Source organism: Myotis yumanensis, unplaced genomic scaffold, assembly GCF_028538775.1.
Source record: "Myotis yumanensis isolate MYYU_CA2020_CCGP unplaced genomic scaffold, mMyoYum1.0.hap1 SCAF_4, whole genome shotgun sequence".
Taxonomy (NCBI): domain Eukaryota; kingdom Metazoa; phylum Chordata; class Mammalia; order Chiroptera; family Vespertilionidae; genus Myotis; species Myotis yumanensis.
The window spans coordinates 963,342-989,501 of record NW_027223755.1 but is presented as its reverse complement, the minus strand read 5'-3'; the positions used below and the strand labels follow the sequence as shown (position 1 = coordinate 989,501).

At 56.1% G+C, this 26,160-nt stretch overlaps 1 protein-coding gene across 2 annotated transcripts in view; it reads right to left on the bottom strand.

Annotated features, from left to right (window-relative positions):
• Positions 1 to 8,072, bottom strand: part of PLPP1 (phospholipid phosphatase 1) — a 40,096-nt gene extending 32,024 nt beyond the window's left edge. The window contains exon 1 of one of the 2 annotated variants that reach the window (XM_070411745.1): positions 7,820 to 8,072. In XM_070411745.1, coding sequence (XP_070267846.1) covers positions 7,820 to 7,877 — 58 coding nt within the window. In that variant the 5' untranslated portion in view covers positions 7,878 to 8,072. The remainder of the gene's footprint in view (positions 1 to 7,819) is intronic. The other variant, XM_070411746.1, reaches the window with a different exon arrangement.
• Positions 8,073 to 26,160: the final 18,088 nt, after the last annotated feature.

Sequence of the window (26,160 nt, the reverse complement as noted above, 5' to 3'; positions counted from 1 at the left end):
AGTGCCAGGAAGAGGCGGCCACTGCCTGAGTTTTGTGATGGCCGCGTGAGTTCACGTAAGACAGTTACCAAGCTCATTGAGGCATCGGTGAGTGTGGCTCTCTTCCCCCTCGTTCGCCTCTCCAGCAGCAGGCCACCAACTCCGCTCCCTCCAGTGGAGCTCAATGAAGCCCAGGCAAGGCCGGCGGCTTCCCGAGCTGCCAACTACCTCCAGACTCCTCCGTGACGCCTCCTGTATGTCATTTTCCTGGGTCCCACCCCGCAAAAGACTCCGGACACACTTCCCAGTGGGCGCTCAGCCACGGGTTCTGCGTGCACCTGCTGGGCTGAGGCACTGATGGTGGCTGCACGGGACTCGCGTGGAGAGCAGCGGAGGGCAGAGGTCTCCCTCCTGGGCAGGGATGCCCACAAGGGCGGCGCTATTGAGGAAGTCTGTGGCTGTGTGACTCAACTGGGCACCTTAGCTCCATCTTGCAGGATGCACGCCCCCCTGGCACTCTCAGCAGTCGTCAGGAGTGTGAATTAGAAAAATTAAAGCGCCACCTTCAGACAGCAGACACAGCTCAGAGTACAGGGAACAGCCAGCCCGGAAGCCCTCATACAGAACCAGTCATAGGCATCCCGGCCGCCTGAACTAATCGCTGCTCCTACAGCCAGCGAATCCCGTCCCTCCTTCCCCGCCCTCCCCATCCACGACCACCTTTCCCAAACCCGGACCAATCTGCTTTCAGAAGCCACCCTCCTCAGAACTGCATTTCCCAGCTCCGAACCGCACCACGTCCTGGTTCCACTGGAGTTTCCAGCTCTCCCACCACCTGCAGACGGACATGGCCAAGCCACTCCCTGAGCGAGTGGAGCAGAGACCACACAGGCCCAGCGGGCGCTGAACACTGGCGTCGTCATCCACACCGACGTTTAGAAATGAGTTCCAGAGTCACTACTGAGAAGACCACAGCTGCCACCACACTCCAGCCACACGGCCCCTTTTTCTGTTACAGATGCCCTTTGCCCCTTTGGCCCTCACGCCCGAGCCTCCCGAGGCTGGACTCCTCTTCCCGCCCCTCACTCCCACTGGCTTCATCCTCAAATCTCGCTCAGATAGCCCCTCCCCGAGGAGCCTTCCCCGAGGGCTGCCCCAGCACCTGTCCCCCAGCCTGTCTTCCTTCCTTCAGCGCATGTACAAACACCTGTAATTGTCTCACACCTTAGGAGAGGCCTTATCTTCTGCAGGGACAGTGCCAGCTCCTAGCATTGCACTGAGCACACAGTGGTGTTCACTAGATAAACAAGGGAAGATGAAGACAAGTCAACACTTTAAAGCCTGAACACTCTGCTCGTACACCACCACCACGCACCCAATGCACACCACCTGACTTGAAAAGAGGGAGGAGGGGGAGGGGGGAGAGGTGTTGCACAGTGTCCCCCGCCCCCCTCCTCAGCTGCCGGCTTCACTGCAGAGAGGAATTAAGTTCACAGGATTTACACAAGTCAGGGTGTACAGTTAAGGTCATTAAAAACGTCAGGACTGCTGAGCCCACTTTTTACCTGGGGAGGACGATCTCCAAGGCCCGGGCAATAAAAACTGCGCCGGTGAGCAGAGTGCAGTAGCTCCTTCCCGGGTGAAGCTGAAATTCAGGAATTCCCTCTGAATAAAGCAAGAGCTTTTCCACGTGTTTAATTACACACAGCACACCCCCAGACAGCTGTTTCCACCACCACGGGATTACCACCCCCGGAGGTCACACATGTGGTTTTCACACGACTGATAAAACTCGCCCCCTCAAGATGCCGTCAGCTTCAAGACATTCCACGACGGCCCACAGGAAAGGTTTTAAAGTGTTTGTGCCCCTAATACAAAACTAGTTGATGTTATTTCTACTAAAATAATTAGGTTACAGTTGGTAGGATTAGAGGAATAATTCCTACAACAATCATACACTGCGCTCAGCCCTTCACACGTGGACTCGGTCAGGCCTCAGGGCAACGTGTGAGGCCGGGACTGGCGTCAGCCCCGTGCAGAAACGGGGCACAGGGAGGACACTGGGCCCGAGTCCCCAGCTCCTGAATGGAGTGACAATGAAAACTAGGGTCAACAGAGAAGAGGGGGCAGAGGGCAGGCGTGACCACTGCTCACAATAATACGTGGGGGTGCTTTTCTGAAGAGAGACCAGGTGAGGCCGATACAGCCCCAACTAGCTTGTCACCAGGACTGTGTTTCTATCCTAAATGCTGAACTAAGCTCCTAAGTTAGGAGGAAGCAAACCACTAGCACCCCAAATTCCTTCCCATAAATGGAAACTACACGTGAACTGGGTTTACTTAAAATCCTGGAGTTTGGTGACTTTCTACTAGCGTCTGCTGTTAGCGGTGTGCACAGGAGCAAGGAAACGTCAATCCCTTACCCCAAAGAGTCAGGATGACCCCAAGCTGAGTAACACGTGGAAACATGGGAAAGCTCAGTCAAAATGACTAAGCAAGAGAGAAAGCAATGGATTCACAGAACGGACATGAGTTTGCAAAGCATGTAATTCAGAGCGAGTCTGAGGAGGAGTTTGCATTTCAGAAACCCAGAGGGGAGCCTGTCGGAGCATCTCCGTCGCTGTCCAAGAGGATGAGCCCAGTGAGCACTCATCCGCAGACCGGAAAAGCCGTGCAGCAGGGCAAGCCTGACCCCAGATGCCGCCAGGTCTCACCAACTGCTGTTCATTTTCTGAGAGTCCTTTCCGTTCTCGGGGGCTGGGAGGGAAGAGGAACAACCCGGCCGACCTTCCGCAGCAGCAAAAGCAGTTTGGTCCATGGATGCCGCCGGCAGGCGACCAGCACAGCACTGTCCTACTTGCTCATCTACCTGGAGACGCCCCTCCACCCACCGTGGGGTGAAGTCCCCGCAGGCTCAGCCTCAGTTGAAAATGCACTGAATACACTGACCTGCCGAACCTCACAGCTCAGCCACGCCGCCCGGAAGCGTGCTCAGAACACGGACATGGGCCTGGAGTTGGACAGCCATTGAATTTCAGCCCGTGGGTGACTGCCTTCCTCTCCTCACCCGAAGAGGAGACAGGATGGGCGCTTTGTAGACACGACGGGTGGGAAAACAACATCCCCAAACCGCTGGCGCGGGTGCACTGGGGAGCGCCCGTCCTTTCCCCTCGAGACCCGAGGCGGCCCTGGCCAGCAGCAGAGAGGACGTCCGCCTATCACTAGACCAGGAAAGGACCAACATTTAAAATCCCAAGGATGGTTTCTATTGAATGTGCTCGCTTTCACACCACTGTAAAGTCAAAAAAAAAAAAAATAGAAGTCGCACTGCCCTAACTGGGGGGCTGCCTGTACCTACCACAGTGCACGGCACCTACTAAATATTAAACCAATACGCACTCGATGATGAGTGAATGAACAAATAAATGTTCAGAGAAAAGGAGGGCCCAGAGTGCTCGGAACTATTCAGCAAGTGACTCTCGCTAACTACTTGGCCATCCCCCAGCCCCCCATGGAAAAGGGGCCCAGGCTGCAGGTCAGGAACGAGACCACTCCTCAGGGATACGACTTAGGGGGCAGAATGAGGTCAGCATTCTGGTGATAGTCACGGGGAGGAGAAGTCACAGATTCCGCAGCCCCTAGTAGTCGCTGCCCAGGTCTTGCTGCCAGATTTTATCTGACCATTGACTCTGATTCGGCATAATGGTGAGCCCACACCCGGAGCTCAGCCCACACCTGGAGCTCGCCGAGGAAACCCCTGTCCTTCCCGGAAAGCCCACACTGGGGCCATGAGCTCCTGTTTGCACCTGCTCTTAGGGCAGCTGTCACTGGCATCAAACGCAGCAAGTGTATGGTCAGGAGTGTCCAGGCAAAAACCAAACCAAACACAGCGCCCTCCAATAGGGGATTCAAGAGAATGTAGTGAAGGACCCATCCTGAAGGTGCAGGCAGGACCTAAGGAGGACAGCAAGGGGGTGAGACACGCCCGGCTAGCACAATCAGGAGGCCACTATCACCGCAGGCCCACGGGGACCAGACCCAGCAAGCTCTGTAACTGTAGCCGGCAGGGAGGCCACCGATCGCTGTGACCTGCTCACGAAACACAGAGCAGCTCTGCAACACAAACCAGGCCCTGCCCATGTCCCACTGGCCAAGGCCAACCAGCACCGAAAAGCAAGGGCTCAGCGCAGTCCACAGAGGTCACTTCCCCGAGCACAGGGCAGGCGGAGGGAGGCCCTGGAGGCACAGTGACCACCTCCCAGCAGACACAGGCGCCCAGAAAGGCCGCCGGCTCCACCGAAGCCTCCACCTCGCGGGCAGCCCAGGGAAGTCTCACACACAGGCACCTCCTGAGTCCGACTACCCTCTAGCACCTGGGAAAGGGACAGATGGATTCTGAGAGTAACTCCAGGTGCCTCTTGTCCTTTCTGCTTCTCTACGAGTAAACAGACGACCATTTACCTGTAATGAATCATACGAGACAACGCCCTTCCCTACACTCAAAGGGCACCTATTCCAAACCCCATTATTATCCTTATCGGGATGGACTATAACCTCGTTTGCTCTCCCTCATTAGACCCTGAGCGCCTACAGGGCAGAGATGGCTTGTCATCTTTGTACCCCTAGTGCCTACCATGGACCCGGCACAGAGGGAGCCTTCCTTCAGCGTGCACTGAGTCGATTCGTGGACTGGGAGTCCATTTACTGGCAGCCTAGAGACATGGTGGGTAAAGTCTGGAATGACCCCCAGCAATTAAGCACCAGTGAGTTTTATTCGGGACACGGTTTCACCCCTGGACAAAGCACGCAGCTCCTGCCCTTCCAGCCCTGCGCTCGCTGGGGAGCAGCTTCCTGTGCTCTCTGAGGCCTTTCCTACCATCACCGAGCTCACCATCCAGAGAGCACAGGAGGAGGGCCAGGCGACGCTCCACTTCAGGAAGGAATCCATTCGCAGCAGCTCCAAGCTCTCCTTCCAGGACTGACCCCACTGAACACACGAATAACCTGGCTGTGGAACTCATGTTTCCGGTGATGATGCCTTGACTTGGGGGTAGAATGCTTGCTTGTAGGCACACATATGCCCGCACACTCACACACAGAGGACACGTTTAATGGTCACTTCAGCAGACATCACCGTCTGTGAAATTACAAAGCAGCGTGTAACACAACCACACAGCACTGAACCAGCACAATGGACCCGCCGGATGATGTTGGGGTGTCATTATCAGAGCCTGAACACATTCGCGTTATAATTATGAGCCGTTCTCACAGAGCCCTGTACTTAGGAAGTGCCCAGTCATCTCTCTGTTGGCACCATCAGCCCTTACCTGGAGATGCTCCACAGGAGAAAAGCTCATGCCAGGTGGAGAACCCTCTTCGGCTCCCACGGCTTTAGGCTGCCCCATCTCCTGCCGCCAGGAGGTGAACAGGAGCAAACTTAAAATGATTCAGACCCCACTAGAAGGGGGTCTGCTATAAAGACACACTGTCTTCCGAAACTCCACGCAAAGGGCTCTCTCTGCTGCACCACTGTCCCCTCCCTGCTGTCTGTCAGTTGGTGTGGTTACGTCTACTGTCACCTTAGAACCAAACTGAACCAGGCAGTACTTCATTTTCTGTTTAGAAAAGGGGAATTTGGGTCTTATCACAATACACTGAATTGCCTAAAATGAAACTCTAGTAACACAAAAACAGACGAAACACGGTTCAAATAGATCTTTTCCTAAAACTTACTTAATGCATAGATCCCCACAACAAGCCTTTTCCAAAACCATCAAAGGCATTTAGACCCGAGGCACAATCTTATCTTTCTGAGCCATCCTATCCCGTGACCTGGCGGCTGCACACGCTGAACGCAGACCCCGGAACGATCCTCGCTCAGACCCGCCTGCACACAGGCCCTCCCGCCGCACACAGTGAAAAGGCAAACAGCACGGACACCCACCGTGCGGCCCTGTGGGTAACAGCACGAGCCTCAGCACCTCAGAGCGTGAAGTCTCATCTGCCAAGCAGCACAGATACACACACACACACACACACGTCTGTCTCCTGAGTCAGTAACTCCCCTCAGGGAGGAAAAGGGGGAGCTGATGTGTAATTCTGACAGCACACAACACCGGGCCGTGACAGGGTGCTATCCAATCCGGCAGAATTATCCACATCGGCTCAGGCTGAAATTCCCTCTTCCTTCGCAGAAATGTAAGTGACGTGGAGCAACACTGAGTACAAGTTAAAATCCATCTTAAAATGTAACATCTTTACCGAAGGTAAACTTCCTGTTGAAAACAAGTAAATTTTAATATATGTAATTAATTATACAGGCCCTGACGTCCGGGACGACTATTTGTCTTTCTATAAAAGCGGCGTTTGCTCTCCCGAACCTCAGTCCCTACAACTCACTGCGGAACAGTCCAGTGTCCTGGTGAACAATGAACATGTCTCACGATAACCAAAGGGATTTTCCCCCCCAAAGACCCACCAGGTAACAGACTGTGTGAGTCTTCAGCAGGACTGCAAGCCCTGGGCGGCCCGGCCTGACCCGGGATGTCCTATTCCTGATGCCCACCCCGAAACCCTGCACTGGGACGCTCTGAGGCCACAGACCTGCCACCTGGACGCTCTGAGGTCACAGACCTGCCACCTGGATGCTCTGAGGTCACAGACCTGCCACCTGGATGCTCTGAGGCCACAGACCTGCCACCTGGATGCTCTGAGGTCACAGACCTGCTGCCCCCGATGCTCTGAGGTCACAGACCTGCCACCTGGATGCTCTGAGGCCACAGACCTGCTGCCCCGGATGCCCTGAGGTCACAGACCTGCTGCCCCCGATGCTCTGAGGTCACAGACCTGCCACCTGGACGCTCTGAGGTCACAGACCTGCCACCTGGACGCTCTGAGGTCACAGACCTGCCACCCGGGATGCTCTGAGGTCACAGACCTGCCACCTGGACGCTCTGAGGTCACAGACCTGCCACCTGGATGCTCTGAGGCCACAGACCTGTCACCCGGGACGCTCTGAGGTCACAGACCTGCCACCTGGACGCTCTGAGGTCACAGACCTGCCACCTGGATGCTCTGAGGCCACAGACCTGCCACCTGGATGCTCTGAGGCCACAGACCTGCTGCCCCCGATGCTCTGAGGTCACAGACCTGCCACCTGGATGCTCTGAGGCCACAGACCTGCTGCCCCCGATGCTCTGAGGTCACAGACCTGCCACCTGGACGCTCTGAGGTCACAGACATGCCGCCGGAGAAGCTGCCCGGCCTGACGCCTGAACTGAGCGGGGCTGCCTGCACCTCCAGGGTCCTCCCGGGGTCTCCACGCGCACGAGCAGCTCCCAGCACACTGCCTCGCAGGACACACGTCTAAGGGCAGGAGCACCAAGCAGCAGGCGCCGGCGCTCCCGGGAGGGAGGACCGGGACCATCGCGGGGCAGGTGAGCGCGGGGCAGGTGAGCGCGAGCAGGTGAGCGCGGGGCGGGGCGGCAGGGCGGGTCTGGGGCGCACCCCCAAAAGCATAGGCAAGCTCCTGCAGCCCTCGGGGCAGAAAGCTGGCCCCGCACCCTCAGCGACTGACCGCGCACCACCCGGGAACACCTTCTGGTGAGGGGCGTCGCGGCCTTTTACGGACGGAAAATGAAGCCGCTTCCCGGCCGGGAGAGGCAAGCGGCGGCGCCGGCCTACGGGACCCCGCCCCCGCCCGGCTGCAGCCAGCGCCCCGGTCGCTGAGACCCAGGGGGCGGGGGGCGCCCGGGCCGGGAGCGGGGAGCGGGGAGCGGGGAGCGGGGAGCAGCGCGGGCGGCGGGCGGCGGCGAAGCGGGTCCCGCGGGCGGCGGACCTACCCAGCAGCACACACAGCAGATCCAGGGCCACGAACGGCAGCCGCGTCTTGTCGAACATGGTGGCGGCCCGGGCGGGCGGCGCGCCGCCTCACGCAGGTCCCGGCCGGGCAGCCCCGCGGGGACGGGACGGCGGCGCTGGACGGCGGCGATGGCGCCGGACCCTCCCTCAGCGCCGCTCCCTCCCGGCCTGCGCTCCTCGGGCCTGTGTGCGGCCCGCCCGCCGCCGCCGCCGGATCCCGCGCCTCCAACAGGCGGGGCCCGCGCCCGAGCTTTAAGGATGGGACCCGGGAGGGGCCTCGGGGGCGGGGCCGTGGGGGCGCGGCCCGGGGATCGGGGCGGGGCTCTGCGGCGCCGCGAGCGTGGGGGCGGGGCTTCGGGCGCTCCGGCCAATCAGCGTCGAGGCCCCGCCCCCGAGCAGGACGCGGCGCGCGGGTGGGGCAGGGGCGTCTCCCACGCGGTGCGACCGCGGCGCTGCTACCTGCGCACGGGCCGCCGGGCTGGTCGCCCCGCAGGCACCCTCGGCCGCCCCGACCCCGAGGGCGGCGGCCCCGCTCCCCCCGGTGCGCCGTGACGGCCTGGTCCTCCCCGCGCGCCCGGTGCTCCCCGGGCCTCCGCCGGGGCCTGCCAGGCGGGCCGGACCCTGCTGCGCCGTCCCGGAGCCTCCAGCCCCGGCCCGGCCTGCCCGCGCCGAGCCCGGCCCGCTCCTGGGGGCCGTCTCCATCCCCGGCTCCTGGGGGCCGTGGCCAGGTCTGGGGCGGACGTCCCCGCCGCTGGGACCCGGTCGGCGGTCTCTCCCACGGCAGCGAGCGGTGCTCTCCCGGTGCCGGTGCCGGTGCCGGTGCCGGTGCCGGAGGAACGCAGTGGAGACGAGGCATCCGCTTACCGATCCGGAACAGGGTCGCCGCCGATCCCTGTTCTGCGCTGCAGTCACGGCCTGGGAGCGGGGAGTAAGGGGAGTTTATGGGAGGTTAACGGCGGGCCCGGCTGCCGTCCGCCTGCGAACCGAACCGGGGGCCAGGGGCCATCCCCGGTCAGGGCACAGGCCCGGGAGGCGGCGGCCAGCAATGATTCTCTCTCATCATTGATGTCTCTCCCTCCCTCCCTTCCTCTCTGACATCGATAGACGTATTTTTTTCTAAAAAGACGAAACCCTCTGTAGATGTTAGTGATCGGTCTCTTTCCTTCTCACTCGGACCTTCTGTACAAATATGAAAGGTGCCAATGGAAAACTGAGCTCTGCCTCTGGAGCGTTTCTAGCGAAATACCCCCAAAATGAAATCAGTGAGAGAAAGAGGACCCCGAGACCCCCCGCAGCCGAAACAGGACGTGAAGAAGCACGTTTTTCTTGGAAAGGAATGTGAACTTTGGGTTTCACCTTATTTTTATCTCTTAAAAGCTTTAATTTATCCCTGAGAAAGGCCAGCGTCCGTTCTGTGGCTTCTCCACCTCCCAGGTTAAAGGGCCCCAGGCTGCACGGCCACAAGAAGTGCAGCCACCAGGTGTTCGTTCCAAACCCAGCTGTGGGCCTGTGGGCCAGGCACAGTCTAGGGACCATGTTTTATTTAAACAGCTTTTGACACAAACATTTACTTTTAAAATACCTTTTCAGAGGGGAGCATTCAGAAAACCTCACACCTGTGTTTGTTGTTGGCACACTCGCTTCTTCAACGTTCATTGAGCCCCCAAGAGAGGAGACCCACCGCTCAGCCGGGGAGACTTAGGGGAGCCGGACGAGACCCCGTGGCTGCGAGTGAGACTCGGGCCTGAGAGGAAGGGAATGGGGTGGTGCAGGTGTCTCGGTGCAGGGTGAGCCCGCGGCAGGAGTGGGATTTCCCGGGAGCTCTGGTCTCTCCCACACCAGCAGACATTTCCTTAACTGAGGAGGCTGCAAAGAAAATAGGTGATATATTAACAGATTTTTTTTTTTTTTTTTTACCCTTTGGAAGCGTTACAGAGAACAGCTTTAAAAATAGATCAACAAAGCAAAGTCCATTAAAATGTGTTAAGTCATGATGTGCTGTGACTTAAAATGGAGCCTGCGATGTGTGCCAAAGACGGGCAACGAGGTCCCCTGTGGAGGAGAGTGACTAGGAAACGTCATTTTGCCTGGAGACGAACTTTCTGTTCTCCATCATTACTAGGCATTTTGAAACGGAGACCAGAGTTTTCGCCCTCCATTTTCACTTTCTCTCCAGACACTTCTGTGTTCCCGCTTCTGCTCCCACTCCCCTCCGTGCACTAACACCATGTCCCTGGCCGCAGTGGGTGTGAGGGGCCCGGAGCACACAGACAGAGTCGAGGACACTGAGATGCTGCAAGTATTAAAGTCCGCAGTGGGCTCGGAGTTGCCGCCCTCTCGTCCTCGCAGCTGCTGTTGGTTTCATGAAGTGTCTGCCAAGCGATGAGAGTACGTTCCCTTAGGGCAGCGGTTCTCAACCTGTGGGTCTCGACCCCTTTGGGGGTCGAACGACCCTTTCACAGGGGTCACCTAAGGCCATCAGAAAACACATATATAATTACATATTGTTTTTGTGATGAATCACTATGCTTTAATGATGTTCAATTTGTAACAATGAAATTGGGGGTCACCACAACATGAGGAGCTGTAGTAAAGGGTCACGGCGTTAGGAAGGTTGAGAACCGCTGCCTTAGGTGTTTGTATGTGCTCATGTCCTTTCTCCCCACCTGGACTGAAGCAATTATAGTCTCTCTCCTCTCAGGGAGCATTGTGAACTCAAACAATACATAGAGCTGTCAATGTCTGGTTCCCTAGTGTGTTTGCCCCCCCCCCCCCCCCCGCCCCATTTCACGCACATTATAACCCTCTAACACTCATTGCCATGGCTGTTTGCTTCTCACCTTATTAAAGTTTCATGTCATACCTGACACATAAATACAGAGAATGTAGACATATAAGGAGGTTCTGACGGATGACACCATAATGAGCAACGCCGAGCGCCCTGCGGACTTTAATACTTGCAGCATCTCAGTGTCCTCGACTCTGTCCGTGTGCTCCGGGCCCCTCACACCCACTGCGGCCAGGTGACCACTATCCTGAATTTTCTGCTTATCTTCGTCCTTTGTCATTTCTTTTTAGGAAAACACAGAGCTACATGTGCGTGTGCCTCTAAAAATATGGGTTGCTTTTTGGCTTTTAAAAACGTTACGCCGTATAGGTAGTCATCGGCCCTTGATTTTTTTCACTCAGAATTACCTTCTTTTTTCTTTTTTTCTATATATGTTCTTATTGATTTCAGAGAGGAAGGGAGAGGGAGAGATAGACACATCCATTGTGAGAGAGAATCATGGATCAGCTGCCTCCTGCACTCCCCCCCCCCCCCTCCCGCCCCACTAGGGATGGAGCCCGCAACCCGGGCACGTGCCCTGACTGGGAATCGAACTGTGACCTCCTGGTTCATAGGTCGAGGCTCCACCACTGAGCCACCCGGCCGGGCGGAATGCCCCTTCTTACATTCATGTTGCTGCAATAGTTGTAGGTCTGTCACATGAACACCTTTTACCGAAGTGTGAAAGTTCTTCCCGTGTTTTCGATACGAATTCTTTGTGTGACAACTTCTTCTCTCCCACTGCTGAGTGGCCTGTGGTTTGCCTCCCTTCTGGGCAGCTCTGCGGCAGTGTTTTTGTAAACGTAATGGAAGCAGAAGTCTCCCGACCGGTTTCTGTGAGAGACCTTGCTTCCCTGACCGAAGGGGAAGGCTGGCTCCCCCACCTTCCCTTTCCACCATCCTTGACGAGGACGCGGTGTTTTGAGCCACAGCAGCCGTCCCTGGTCCTTAAAATGTTAGATAAGGACAGCCACAGCTCCGCCCCCCCCCCCCGCCCCGCCCCCGGGGTCTTCAGGTGTGAGCCTCAAAGAGCCACAGCTGGCCCGGGCTCCCGAGCTGTGGATCTGTTACCGAGAAACCACACGCCATGTCGCCCTGAGAGAACCTTTCGCTCGTGCTAAGGTAGCGGAATGTCTGGCCTGTGCAACCACAAAGCCCTGCGTCGAACCATCTGGGTCGATGGAACAAGCTCGAAAGACTGCAGAGCGGTCTGAGCATAGAGGCCAAGCAAAGGGCATACATAGCCTGAAGCCCCGAGCAGGCAAAGCTTGGAAACAAGGAACTCACATTGAGGGCTAGTGGAAGGTTCTAGAAGGTACGTTTGTTGCTAAGAAGTGTGTCTAAAGGCAAAGAAAAATGGCTAAAAATACATAGTGACTCGCTGAAGACAGTCTCCTATTTTTTTTATTAATTCTTTTTTGAATTATTGGCACTATTACAGATGTCCCCCAGCCTCCCCAACCTCCTTCCGCCTCCCCCGCCCAAACTCCCTCCACCCGGCCCCACCCCTCCCTCTGGCCACCACCACGCTGTCGTATGTCCATGACTGTGCGGATATGCGCTTTGGCTCACCTCTTCACCTTCTTTCATCCAGGCCCGTCCCCTGTCCCCTCTGACCCCCGTCGGCCTGTCCCACGTCTCCACGCCTCTGGCTTAGTTTGCTCGTCAGTTTATTCTGTTCGTTGGACTCCACATGTCAGCGGGTCCTGTGGTCTTTGCCTTGCTCTGAAGTCGTTTTGTTTTAAACAAGCGCAGTGCTGGGATCCGAGAGTGCAGTGATGGTGAACCTCTGACATGCGGACTCATTTTTTTGGTTGATTTTTCTTTGTTAAATGGCATTTAAATATATAAAATAAATATAAAAAATGTAAGTCTTTGTTTTACTATGGTTGCAAATATCAAAAAATTTCTCTATGTGACACGGCACCAGAGTTAAGTTAGGGTTTTTCAAAATGCTGACACGCCGAGCTCAGAAGGTTCGCCATCACCGCGATAGTGAGAGGCAGCCATGACTCCGTTGGTGGCTGGAAACCAAAGACCAGGGGCCTGAATTTGCAAGCTGGGTTGTGTAGCTTCCAGTCCTTTCCCCTGTTTGCTGTTGCCCCCCCCCCCCCAACCCCGACCCCCACCCCGTCTTCCTAGAGTCGGGTGATGGCTCCCAGCCTCTCCGCAGGGCCTGGAGGGAGAAGTCTGCCTGGGCCCTGGGTCCCATCTACCAGGGGAGGAGTTGCAGGCGTCACTGAGACCATAAAGCCTCTGCGCCCAGGGCTGGGGCCTCGTGGGGCCCCCTGCCCCCGGGACTCTCCCCCAGGCTCTGCTCAGGGCGGCCTCGGGCCTGGGTTTCACTTGTGTCCTGGGAAGACAGCATTTTCTTAACAGGCTGCTTGTGAGGATGAACAGAGCGTGGAGCAGCCGCCTGGCGAACGCGCCCTCACACATCCCTCCTGGGGCCTTTGCGGATCCCCGGCCGCTGCCCTGCCGCCCACTCACCCGCCGCCGCCCACTTCCCTGTTCCGCCACAGCCACCGGCTGGTCCATGAGACTTGTTCCTGGTAAATCCACACCTGGCCCTGGCGCCACCACTTCCTTTCTCCAGGAAGCTCACAAACGCTGTCGTTAGCAGCCTCTGAAAATATAGGCTAGTATCCACCAAAGATACAGGCGTTAACTGCCTGCAGACACCTATAGGCTCTGTGGATGAAAGGGGCCACGTGCTGACCTGGCAGCTCAGGGGAGGCCTGCATGGCGGTCTTGCAAACCCGGAGACCTGAAGTCACCACACAGGATGGTCTGAAATTAAACTTTAACTAAAGCAGTTATGGTGGGCAGTTACGTCCTAGGCTGGTATCTTCACTGACAAGGTCAACCTTTACCTTCACTGAGCCTGCCTGTCTTTTTGCATCTATGATAACATTCCCTTGAAAAGTCTGGGTAACTTGTGACTTTCCTGTATCTGGAGCCCCTGGGGCACAACCAGGTGTGCTGGGCGCCAGGACAGATACCACAGATTCCTTCATTATCATGTTAATTGTTCCTGCACCCACCTAAGTGTGTGTCCATCATTTTACTTTTTATCCTATCCCAGAGGTTTCCCCGCTTCGCTTAATCCCTCCTCCTTAATCCATCACCAATGAATTTCATGTAACCCACCTATGTCCCTCCTTTGATTGGAATGTATAAATACGGATGTAACCCCTCCATTCTCCGGAGCATTATCTCAATTCGTTGAGGTTCTGCTTCCCGGCCTATGTCGACAGTTTGGCTCAAATAAACTCACAAACATTCTTTACAGGTTTCCATGGTTTTTTTTACGTTAACAGCTCCAAGGCATCACGCACATTTTTCTTTTAAAAAAATCTATGGGGTAAGATCGCCATCCAGTTCCGGGTCTTTAACCGGAACCCAGCTTCTCCATCTGTTTTAGAATCAGTACAGCCCTCCCCCCTCCTGCCTTCTGATTCTGTTTTTCATGCACAACCCCCCGCCCGTGCTCTTCTCACCTGTGCCTGTCCCTCCCCTGGACCTCATCCCTGCCCTGATGCGTGGGGCGTGGGGGGGGGGGGTAGCGGGGGGTGGGGACTGCTCCCCGAGAGGAAGGGAGGGCCTCCTTCAGCATTCTAGTCTCAGCTCCGAGACTCGTCCTTGGTAGTGACCTCACCTGCAGTTGAAAAAGTGGCCTGAATAAACCAACAAATGAGAAAAGGCCAGTAAACAGGAGTCCGGAGAGAGTCCCGCTGGGCGCCAGCCCTGTGCCTGCCCCTCGCGCAGGTCTGAGCAGGTCCTGGGTGCAGGCGGGAGCAGGGCTGACTCCTGCCCCTGTCCTCACGGGCTCAAGACACTGCTCAGAAGTCCCTCCCCGAGTCCCCCACAACGTGGACCCCTTTACAAGGCGGATCGACCCCTTCTGGGAGACTGGCTCTGGACACTCCAACTGGGCAGCCAGGGACTGCGAATTCACGTCCTCCCCCCCCCCTCCCGCACGGAGCCCCTTCCCTCTCGGTTCCTCGCCGTGCGAATTTCGTGTCACTTTCCGTGGGCCTGTGAAAAGGGGCCTTTGTGAACTCCGCAGGCCTGACACCGAGGCTCCGACATCAGGGTCACCCTGAGCGCTGGTCAAACTGGCAGCACCTGGCTCCTCCCGGAGGCGGTGATGCCTTGAGGAAGGTCTGGGATGCGACCAGGCCTGTCTTGTTATCAGGAGACAGAAGCCCATCAGAATTTGAAAACCTCAGGTCAAGTCACTCTCCAGGCAAAAGGTAATAAGATAGAGCCGCTCTCTTCCCGTGATTGCCACACATTGGTGCTGCAGCACGCAGGCACGCACTGGCTCGGGAAGCGGGCCCCGCGCCCTGGAGCAAATCACGTTTTCCAGATGAGGAGGGAAGTGTCCGCCTCCAGGGTGTGCTGTGAGGGCCAATTGGATGCGGCTCCAACACTCGGCGCCGAGAGCGCAGGGAGGGCCTCCTCCGGCATCTGCAGGTGCTCCTATGAGCCGGCTGTTCCTCCCACGGCCGGGTTACTTCCTCATCAGAGCCCGGCTGGCCTTGTGTCCTGTGAGCCTGAGGACAGTGTGGGGCCTTCCGCCCCTTTGCAGTTGGATGCTAAACTCTATGCTCCTGCCGTTTGCTGTGAAACACACCTACAGGTAACCCTTCCCAGAGGCTCAGAGGGGCCTGTGGCGGGCAGAGCCTAGAAGCTGGCTGCTCACACGGCCCCAGGCGCGTCAGAAGGCTGACCCAGCCTCTGCCCCAGGCCGAGTCCACAGTGGGTGTCAACAGCATCCGAGTGAGGCCTAAGCACGTTACTGTTGGAGAAGCCCTGCTCCAGAAATTTCCCCATTAATGGCAATCTCCCAGGATGCTTATTAACCATGCCGGTGATCTGGGGTCTTTCTTAGAAGTTCTGATTCATTATATCTGGTCTTTAAAATATATATATATATATATATATATATATAGTGCCCGGTCAGCATAGCTCAGTGGTTGAGCATTGACCTATGAACCAGGAGGTCCTGGTTGGATTCCCGGTCAGGGCACATGCCTGGAGTGCAGATTCATTCTCTGATTGGGTCAAGTACAGGAGGCGGCTGATTGATGTTTCTCTCTCTTCTCTCTCTCTCTCTCTCTCTCCCTCTCCCTCTCTCCCCCACCAACCCTTCCTCTCTCTAAAAGAATTAATTTTTAAAAATTTGAGAAAAAAATCACCAAAGAATGTGGGTAGAGAGGTTGGGTCTCTATTGCCTGGCACGTGCTCAAGCCATCACTTCGCAGCTTGTTAACAACAACCGGGTTCTCTGCTTGGTTGTCACCCGCTTGCTGTTGGGGACCTGGGACGCTCAGGTGGGCGGCAGAGCAGTTCTCAGGAGCATGATGCGGTTTAGGGTCACTGGACTGCCGTGTCCACCTGCACGGTTGGTTTCCTGACTTGTGAGCCCTCCGCCAGCATCGGGGCCTCTGCGCTCCCCACACGCCTCTGCGGGGAGCCCTCGGCCACCTGCCCACCCCCTCCTGGGCTTCGCTCCTGCTCAGCTCTGTGACTCAGCGCCGCCCATCACTCTGCGCCCCCAGCCACCAATGCTCGGATCATGGGATCATGTCGCTGCCGACAATGAAGCGGGGGAGCATGCGGCCGCAGAAGGAGCTGCTTTCCTAACCGTCAGGAGGAGGGACGGTGCTGGTTTCCTGCATTTCCAACAGCAGGAAAGGAGAGTGCACTCGCTTCCATTGCTGCTGCACCAGTTACTTTAAGCCCAACGGCTCGAGCAGCACAACCTCATCATCTCGCAGGTGCCCGGGCCTCGCATACCCGGGCCTCGCGGGCTACGTCCAGGTGCAGGCTGCGCTCCCGCGGAGAAGCTGAGGGGGGAGCAGGGGTGCGTTTCTTCACCAAACAGAACGTCGATATGTGACTGTTAAGTGTACCCACTACACTGAAAAGCTAACCCCCAGGCTCCAGGCATTTTGTTTTCTCCCAGCGATATTAGACTCTCTCTTTCTTCGGGACATTAACACTTGACTACAAACCGGGGTAGAGCCCGGGGGTCTGGCTCAGCGGTTGAGCGTTGGCCTATGAACCAGGAGGTCACGGTTCAATTCCCGTCAGGGCACAGGCCCAGGGAGTGTGCAGGAGGCAGCCGATCCACGATTCTCTCTCATCACTGATGTTTCTCTCTCTTCCTCTTCCTTCCTGTCTGAAATCAAGTTTAAAAAATACACAAACCAAACTGTGTAAGTTGCAGGGTCTGCTCTGTTGGTGTTTCTGAGAAGCAGGCCTTGATCGATGCAGAAATACATGCCTGGACAGGCTCACTGGTCTGCATTGTAGCTGTTAGATGTTTGTTGCTGTTGTTAATCTCACCCGAGGATATTCCCCCCCATTGCTCTTCAGAGAGAGTGGAAAGGAGGGAGGGAGAGAGGGGGAGAGACAAAAGGAGAGAGAGAGAAACGTCGATGTGAGAGAGACCAAGAGACACATGGATTGGGTGCCTCCCGCACATGCCCCAACCGGAGCCGGGATCTGACCTGCAACCCAGGTACCTGCCCTTGACCGGGAACCGAACCTGAAACCGTCTGGTGCGTAGGCTGACGCTCTAACCGCTGAGCGCACTGGCCAGGGCTAACTGAAGATTTACCGACAGCTGTCAGCAGGCCCATGAGCCTGTGTGTAAACCAGGGACCAGTACAGGTCAGTGGACACACGACCAGCAGGCACAGTGGTTTCCTAGATTAACTGCGAAGGTGCTGTTTTAGCTGGAAACCGCCTCTAGCTCTGACATGACTATTTTAAAGAGATTTTTCTCTGAAATCTTAGGTGGCTTGGATTCGCTACCAAGAAATTAGTCATCTTTAAAACACGGGCTTGTGCCGAAACTGGTTTGGCTCAGTGGATAGAGCGTCGGCCTGCGGACTGAAGGGTCCCGGGTTCGGTTCCGGTCAAGGGCATGTACCTGGGTTGCGGACACATCCCCAGTGGGGGTGTGCAGGAGGCAGCTGATCGATGTTTCTCTCTCATCGATGTTTCTAACTCTCTATCTCTCTCCCTTCCTCTCTGTAAAAAATCAATAAAATATATTTAAAAAACAAAACAAAACAAAACAAAAAACACGGGCTTGGTCCCGTAGTAAAATGGTGGAATGAACTTTCTTGTATCTTTTTCTTATCTTTACAGACAGAACACAATCTGTAAAAATCACTCATGTTTGTTTTCTTAGCAAGACATATTCAAGAGCCACCTCCAGTCTTGGGGTGTGGCCAAGGGCAGCCACAGCGCGAGCAGCCGAGACCCGAGAGGGGTGCTGTCTCATGTGCACAGTATCCACGGGGCTCAGAGGTTCAGGTTCCCCTGGGAGATACGATGCAGCCGTTGGAGTGACTTTTACAAAGTTGATGTGATATCATGACACGATACAATCTCTAGTGGAAGGGGAGGGCATCGTATTATATGATGTAATTGTGATCATGTGTAAGGTATACGCACAATGTCCTTTGATCCAACAATTTTACTTCCCAACCGGCTGTGCGAAGCTAAAGACACAGCATGGCCACTGCGTTGTTTGTGAGAGGAAAAGCTTAGAAAGGACAAACCGTCACCCGTGGGAGTTACAGAAGTGAAAACGGAGCGTCCATGCAAAGGGTGCTGTATAGTAACTTTTAAAATGGAGTAGAGACACATCTGGACTTAGAAAGGTGTCTAGGTATGTGTTATGTGAGAAAAAGCAAATAACAGGACAGAATGCACAGTGGAAGCCATTTGGTAAAACTATCAAGTCAGTACAGCCTGGTCAGCATGGCTCAGTGGCTGACCACTGACTCATGAACCAGGAGGTCAGGGTTCAATTCCCGGCCAGGGCACATGCCAGGGTTGCGGGCTCGATCCCTGGGAGGGGGCGTGCAAGAGGCAGCTGATCCATGATTCTCTCTCATCATTGATGTTTCTATCTCTCTCTCCCTCTCCCTTCTTCTCTGAAATCAATAAAAATACATTTAAAATATATATATATCAAGTCAGTATACATAATAAAGAATCTGTAATAGATATATATCAGATACTATATATAGTACCTAGATTATATACTATTGCATAGTAACATATAGTCAATGTAATATGCATATAATAGATAATATTGTCAAACTTTTCACAATAGTTATCTCTATTCTGGGTTGGGATTATAGGAAATAATTTATCCTTTATTTCTGTATGTGAATTGTTTCTAGAAAGCATGCCAATTTATAATACATGATACTGCATTATACAACACAAAATTAATAAAATTTCAGTATAGGAAAAAAATAGAAGAAAATACACTAACACAATTACAATAATTGTTTCCAGTTGATGGAAGCATGAAAGATTTTAAAGTTATTTGTGCCCCATGAGCTTTATTCCAAGTGTATATGCTGCTCTTTGTCATTTAAACAAAGGAAGACAGGACGGTAGGAAGGCAGGGACGGGGCTTGGTCCCGGAAAACTCCTAAAGGTCCGCTGGCTTTGCTTATTCTCCTGGGTCCCCCAAGGGCGCGTCCTCAGAAGCCACAGGTGCTGTCGGTGGGCCGGGCTTTCTAAGGAGGCTCAGTTATGGGGGGCCCTCAGGGACGGAGCGGGGTCCCCCCAGTGCTGAGACCGCATGCTCACACAGACGCCCACTGCGGGTCCCGCAGGCGGAGGACCCTCGCGGCCGGGCACAGCTTCCCAGGGTCCGTGAGGAGGCCCCGAGGCCTGGACGCTGGTCGTGCACTGGGAGCCACTGATTTGAGTCCCGGGATCAGTCCTTCAGCCCGGGGGGGTGGGGGGCTGGGGGGTGAGCGCGCCCAGCCGCATTTTCCTCAGGGATGCTCCCCGTCCGAGGCCACGGTGTGGGCACAGCTCCTCTCCTCCGGGTCCCTTTCCTGGTAAATTCTCTTGCAGGCAGACTTCAACACGCCAGGCATGTTTCTCCTTCTCCTTCTCCTTCTCCTTCTCCTTCTCCTTCTCCTTCTCCTTCTCCTTCTTTCTCCTTCTCCTTCTCCTTCTCCTCCTTCTCCTTCTCCTTCTTTTAAACTCTATTGTTGACAGTATTTGATGGGTCCTCCTTTTCCCCCATGAACCTCTTCCAGCCTCTCCTCTCCCCACCCCCAGGCCTCGCCACCCATCGTCGAGTCCCTGGGTTATGCACCTGGGCATACACGTCCATTGGTTGATCTCTTCCCACCGATGATCCCCCGCCTTCCCTCTGAGGTGCAACGGTCTGTTCATGCTTCTGTGTCTCTGGGTCTGTTTTTCATCATCAGTTGATTTGGTTCATTAGATTCCACATATGAGTGAGGTCACGTGATGTGGAGAGAGGCTACAGCATTTGGACAGGTTCAAGCTTCGGACTAATGAGCTCTGGCTGTGAGCCTGACCTGGTGGTCGGAACCTGTGGGCCCATGTGGCTGAGTGACGTGGGCGGCGGGAGGGCAGCAAGTAAACAAAGCTCCATCAGGTGCATGTGACTGAGTGGATTCGAAACCCCTGAGAACGTTGTAAACAGCTTGACCTGCCCTTGCTTTGCCTCGTGGGATCGGCTATAAAATAAAGACTCGGCCTGCAGGCCGTGGCGCTGTCTCTCCATCAGCGAGGGCAGCGTCCCACCCAGCCCCAGCTTCATTCCCTTGTCTGTCTTTTCTCATCCTTCACACCCCCCCCCCCACCCCCCGCCTCAGGCTCACCCATGGCCATGCTGGCGGCACAGTGTGACCCTCGTCTTTCTCTGACTCCACCAGGCATATTTCTGCAGCGGACTAGCGACGCCCAGAATGTGGGTCCCAGACATCACAGTCCGTGTACGGCACCCCCTCGAGAGGCTCTCCCAGGGCCCCGTCTCCCAGGCCTGCGGCCCCTGCAGAGTGTCCACCTCTCCAAGGAGGAGGGATGGGGGACAGGGGGCGATGGATAGCAGTCAGACCGAAAACTGAAGGTCACCCCCAAGGCCACAGCAGGTGGAATTGACCACAAAACCAGAAAGACAACCAGATGCGTGGCACTGGAGTCACCGAATCCCAGCACGGTCTGCCGGGAGCTGGCTGGTGGAAAGCCCTTTGCCGCTGCCGCGTTCCCAGCCGGCACGCCCTGCGCCCGGAGCCCTGGCTGCAGACCCATAAACAAAGGCCGCCCGTGACAGCCAGCCCTCGCAGCCGGAGCCAGAGCAGGAAGGGGGAGCAGAGCTGATTCCAATGCCACAGAGACAACAATGTGCTTTTCTGGGACAAAGGAAAGTGAGCGATTTGAGTTCGTGGCAAAGTGCAGTCTCATTTGCACACACGCAAATAATCTTTTTAAAATAAATGCTGTTCAGCCCTGGGGTCCAAGCACATGTTGTACCCAGGAAGGTCAGATGTCGACGATCATTATTAATACCCTTGTTTTCCTCACTCGCCCGTTGCCAAATAAAACAGGGAATGAAGCCCAAGCTGCCGCAGGAAGAGGCCAGGAGCATGAGTCTCCAGGAGAGAAATGGCCGGGTCAGCTTTTCCGGTTCCTGCGGAGGCTTCTTCCCCGAGGGTGACCCCAAGGTGAGGTCACCGCGACGTGTCACACTGACTACCGGCTCCTTTCCCGGGAAAGCTTCCTGCATGTCCCCGGGGAAGGGGGCACGGAGTGGCCTCCTGAGGGGCTCTGCGTGGCCGTCAGTGCAAGGCCGCGGGGCGCTGCTCTCTCAGCCCTGGGTCAGGTGTGGTTCTGCACAGCCCTCTCCCTGCCTTTGCACAGCCCTCTCCCTGTCTGCCCTCTCCCTGTCTGCCGGGTCTCAGCTCTGAGAGCACGGAGGCATGCGGCCGAGGCATGCGCTAGGCCGGGAGGTATGCAGCTCTCAGCGAAGTGGCCAGAGGAATGTCCCGGCCCAGCCCGCCTTTCCACCAGCTCAGGCTTCTGCCTGCTTTTTGGAACTTTGCTGAGCTGTGGAAGGAAGAAATGAGTGTGGCTCCCTTTTTCCTTTTTTTTTTTTTAAAGCGAAACAGAAGCAGGCCTGTAGCTGTCCCAAGCTGACTACATATATTTTTACAGCCCGAAGCCTTTAAAGCCCTGGAACACGGGTGAGAGCTGATGTTTACGTTGGGGCCTTTACGTTGGCGGAGGGGGTGTGCCAGCCGCCGCCCGGGCTCCCTCGCAGGGGGAGTGCACCCCACCCCGCCCCACCCCGCCCGGCCGTGGTCTGGAATAGCTCAGACTGCGGAGAAGTGGACGTCAGCAGCACATTCGGACGTGAGCAGTCAGGATGAGGCCTGCAGCGAGCCCGGGAAAGCCTTGACATTCAGGCCAGGCCCCTAGCCGCCCGGACTGGCAGGCCTGTAACCCTACCTGCCGGGAGCCGGGCAGGGGCAGAGCGCAGCCCCAAGGCCTCAGATCCCCGGGAGGATCCTATTTCCTGGAGCGCAGCCTAAGACCCAGTTGCAGAGGGTTGATTTCCACCCTCTCCTGTAACAGAAGCCACCAAGTTAGCCCTGGCCGGTGGCTCAGTGGTTAGAGCGAAGCCTGCCCCTGAAGGGTCTAGGATTTGATTCCCGGTCAAGGGCACCTGAGGGAGACAACCAGTCAATGTGTTGCACCTCTCTCTATCTCTCTCTCTCTCTCTCTCCCTCCCTCTCTCCCTCTCTCCCTCCCTCTCTCTCCCCTCCCTCTCTCCCTTCTAATTCATCTGAAAAAGCAATGGAAAAATATCCTCAGGGGAGGATGAACAGAAATAAAAAAAAGCAGCAGCCACCGAATGAAAACTCTGCAGGAAGAGGGAGGCCGTGTGGCCTGGAAGTGTCTCTGTAGTGAGATTTACCCCTGGGCGACAGAGCTGCCTCTAGAGCAGTGGTTCTCAACCTTGGCTGCACATTCGAATCACCTGGGAGTCTTTTTAAAATCCTGATTTCTGGGCCTCATCCTCCGGAAATTCTGTTTCTTTGTGACTAATGTTGTGGCCCCACCCCATAACAAAGAAACAGAATTTCCGGAGGATGAGGCCCAGAAATCAGGATTTTAAAAAGATTCCCGGGTGATTCTAATGTGCAGCTGAGGTTGAGAACCACTGCTCTAGTGACTGATTCCAGGTGAAAACATGTGTTTCTAAGCTCGTCCTCGGCTCTTGTGAAACACCCGCTGTCGGTAGGGTGTTCGGACGTGTTCACTCCCGAGCTGACCTCTAGGAAGTGGAGTGTGATGGACGGCCATGACCTGACGTGGACAATGACAAGGGCGGCTGCTCCTGCTTGGCCAGGAGGGTCGTCTTTGTCAAAGTGTAATTTTTAGAAAGTGAACAACATGGTCCTTCACATGAACATTTAAATGCCACGGGGAGGCCTGGGCGCTCGCGACGGAGCGACGGGAGCGCGGCCTGGGGACGCTCACACTCGGAGGCCGTGGGTGCCAGGGGCCCGGAAAGGCAGGCCGAATCCTTCCGCCTCATTTGGGTTTGGAATATTTTTCCTTAACAGGACAACAGGTCCCACTCGCTCGAGTAGACAGCTTTGCTGCCCGGTAGTCAACCTTGCCAGTCAATTTCCAAACGATGAGCCAGCTCCCGGTGTCAGCCGGTCCGACCGGGAGTCAGAAACCACCCGGTGACTTCAAGCGAGAGCGTTGGCCGTAAGGAACCGATGACCAGGGCTGGGGGACATCAAGAGGCCACAGAGGTCGTACCTTCGGAGAGCGCTGTCCCCCCAGGACCAGAGAAGCTAAGAGCGGAGGCGGCTTATTAAACCTGGGCCCGGGTGCTGTGTGCCGATGGCTAGAGGACCCTGAGGCCGGAGGCTCTGAGGAGGGGTGGGTGGGGAGGGGTCCCTGCGGGTGCAGTGAGGCCGGCTGGGCCTGGGACGCCCGGCATCCCCTGAGCTGCTGGAAGGGACTGCCCTGGACGAAGAGCCGTTCCGGGGCGACCCTGGCAGGAGAGGGAAAAAGTGCCCAGGAGACTGCCTGGCCCCCCAAGGCCTCCGGCCGGTAGGGCCCGTTGAGCAAGCGGGCAGGAGCTGAGGTCTGTGTGGAGAGCTGGGACCAGAGGGCGGGGCAGGCGGAGATGGTAGCCTAGCAACCGGCACCGCTCTAACGGGGACACGTGTAATGAATAGCCTGGCTCTTGGGGACAAGCCTGGGTTTTGGGCTCAGACAGACCTGGTTCTGAGTCTTCGTTCCAATGGCCACCAGGGCGTCACGCGGGGCAAATCCTGGGTTGCATTTCGTTCTCTGAGGCCCATTTCCATATGCAAACAGGAGCAGGAGCACCTGTCTCCCAGGCTGTGGGACGTGAAACAGGCCGTGTGTGTACATGACCAGCGGAGCCCGCCAGGCCTCCAGGCGAGGCCGTCAGAGCCCCCACCGCCGTGCACGCTGGCTTTCCGATCCGCGGGCAGCACTAGTGATAAGTCAAAGAATAACAGGGTGTGGGGGAGGAGGGAAGTGTGTAGCTGTGAAAAGGCCGGATCAGGAATCCCTGTGGTGACAGGCATGTCTGCACCTTCACTGTGCACTGAACACACAAACTGCACGGATGACGGCAGCGTGGGCGTGGAGGCACGGTGTAAGCAAGCGGGGACACGGGCGAGCTCGGGTTGCTCACGGGGACACCCTGGGTGGAATGCTGCTCTGCACGCCGGGAAGATGCTGTCACCGGGGAACTGGGCCTCGTGCGCCAGGGACCACAGTGTATTCGTTCCTACACCTGCATGTGGACGCTCGCTTGTCTCAGTTAAAATGTCAATTAAGAGTACAGTTTGTTGTTGATGCTGAGACGACCTTCCAGGACGCCCTCGCATTAACTGCAAGATGAGAAAAATACCAGGTAGATCCATGTCACACTGAACGTTTAAACCCTGTTTCCGGGGACATACACATGAATGGTTTGAGGTTTCGAGGCCAATGGATTTAACTTCACAAACAGAGGTAAAGGCCGTATTACTTTGCAAGAATATTTGGACTCTGGGAAGCGAATACATGGGATATTTGGAAAGATTTGGGACGCTATCCCACCACACACATGCAAAGATGGGAGCCGCACGGTCGCTTCCCCTGGCCCACGTCCTCCCATCGCTGAGCCCGGCTCCCGTTCCCAAACGAGCTCTTTTTGGCCCAAATCGTCCAGAGGTTTTACCTAAACTCCCCCCCAGCTAGCGTTTGGACGCAGCCGTCAGCCAAGCTTTAATCATCCTTTTGAATGTCAAGATGAAGCAACATCTCAAGGAACTCGGCTAGTTGCACAGATAAGAAACGTTTAAGGGTATGCGTCCAAAAGAGCTTGCCAAACGGCCGAGGGAGCCCACAAAATCTCGCTGGCTTCCTGCGGGTGTTATCTCCTCTCCCGGGCCCGCTCTTACGCAAGCGGTGGCGCGTTGATCAGGTTCTGGTATCTTCCCGCCGAGTGACTGTGGTGGAGTTAATCAGTCGATCTGACTCGTTGCCTAACCTCCCCGGCTGCCATGTGACGGGAGATTGCTCGCAGCGGACGTCTCTGCCGACAGCAGGCTTCCTGGCTCAGCAGTGATTGAGAGCAATCCGACACAGCAGGCTCCCACCGCCCGGGAAGACAGGTCACCCCGGGCACTCGTTCCTCGTCTCTGCTCCCGCTGAGCTGCCCCTGCTCTGCTGGGGGCTCCGAGCGTCTTCCCACCTCGGAGGCCGAGCAGGAGGTGAGACCAGCCCTTCTCCCGGGGGCTTCGTGTCCAGGCCCGGCTCGTTCGTAGCAAACGGAAAATGTATGACGAGTCATGCTATAGGGCGCCCCGCAATCCTACCGTTGGAATGCAGCCAGTGGCTCAGAGAGAAGCGGCTGTTACCACGGGGAAATAACCCAAACTCGCTCACTGGGTTCGTTGAATTAGCGACTTGTTTTGAACGCTAAACAATGCTCGGAACAGAGTGGGTGTTCTATAAATTCGCAAATGTCTGGGGATGGGAAGTGAGAAGGAAGAGATTCACACGGGAACCGTCCCTGTTGGAATGTGATGAAGACACGTGGCTTAAACAAAACTCAACCCTCTTCTTTAAAAAAAGAAAATCTATTGATTTCAGAGAGAAAGGGAGAGGGAGGGAGAGAGAAACATCAATGATGAGAGAGAATCACGGATCGGCTGCCTCCCGCACACCCCACATTGGGGGTCGAGCCTGCAACCCGGGCCTGTGCCCTGACTGGGACTTGAACCGTGACCTCCTGGTTCATAGGTTGACGCTCAGCCCCTGAGCCGCGCCGGCCGGGCCCGCCCTCTTCTTTGAAAACATGCTCTATTATTGCCTTCACTCTAATTAAAGGTCTTGTCTAGCCAGCAGAGCCAGGACTCACATCTCAGAACGGACTTCCCGATTCCTCACAATGGTGGCATCAGGTCAAACCCCGAGGAGGACAATGAAGGGAGTCGATGGACCGAGAGGAAGCTGCTGGGAGTCTGGGCCTCTTCCTCCCGGGCTCCCACCAGCTGCTCCGGGAGAGGCTGCCAACCAGGGCAAAGGGCTCCCTTCGCTGCAGATACGGTTCTATTCCGAGGCCTGTGCGCTGCACTGGGTCGGGAG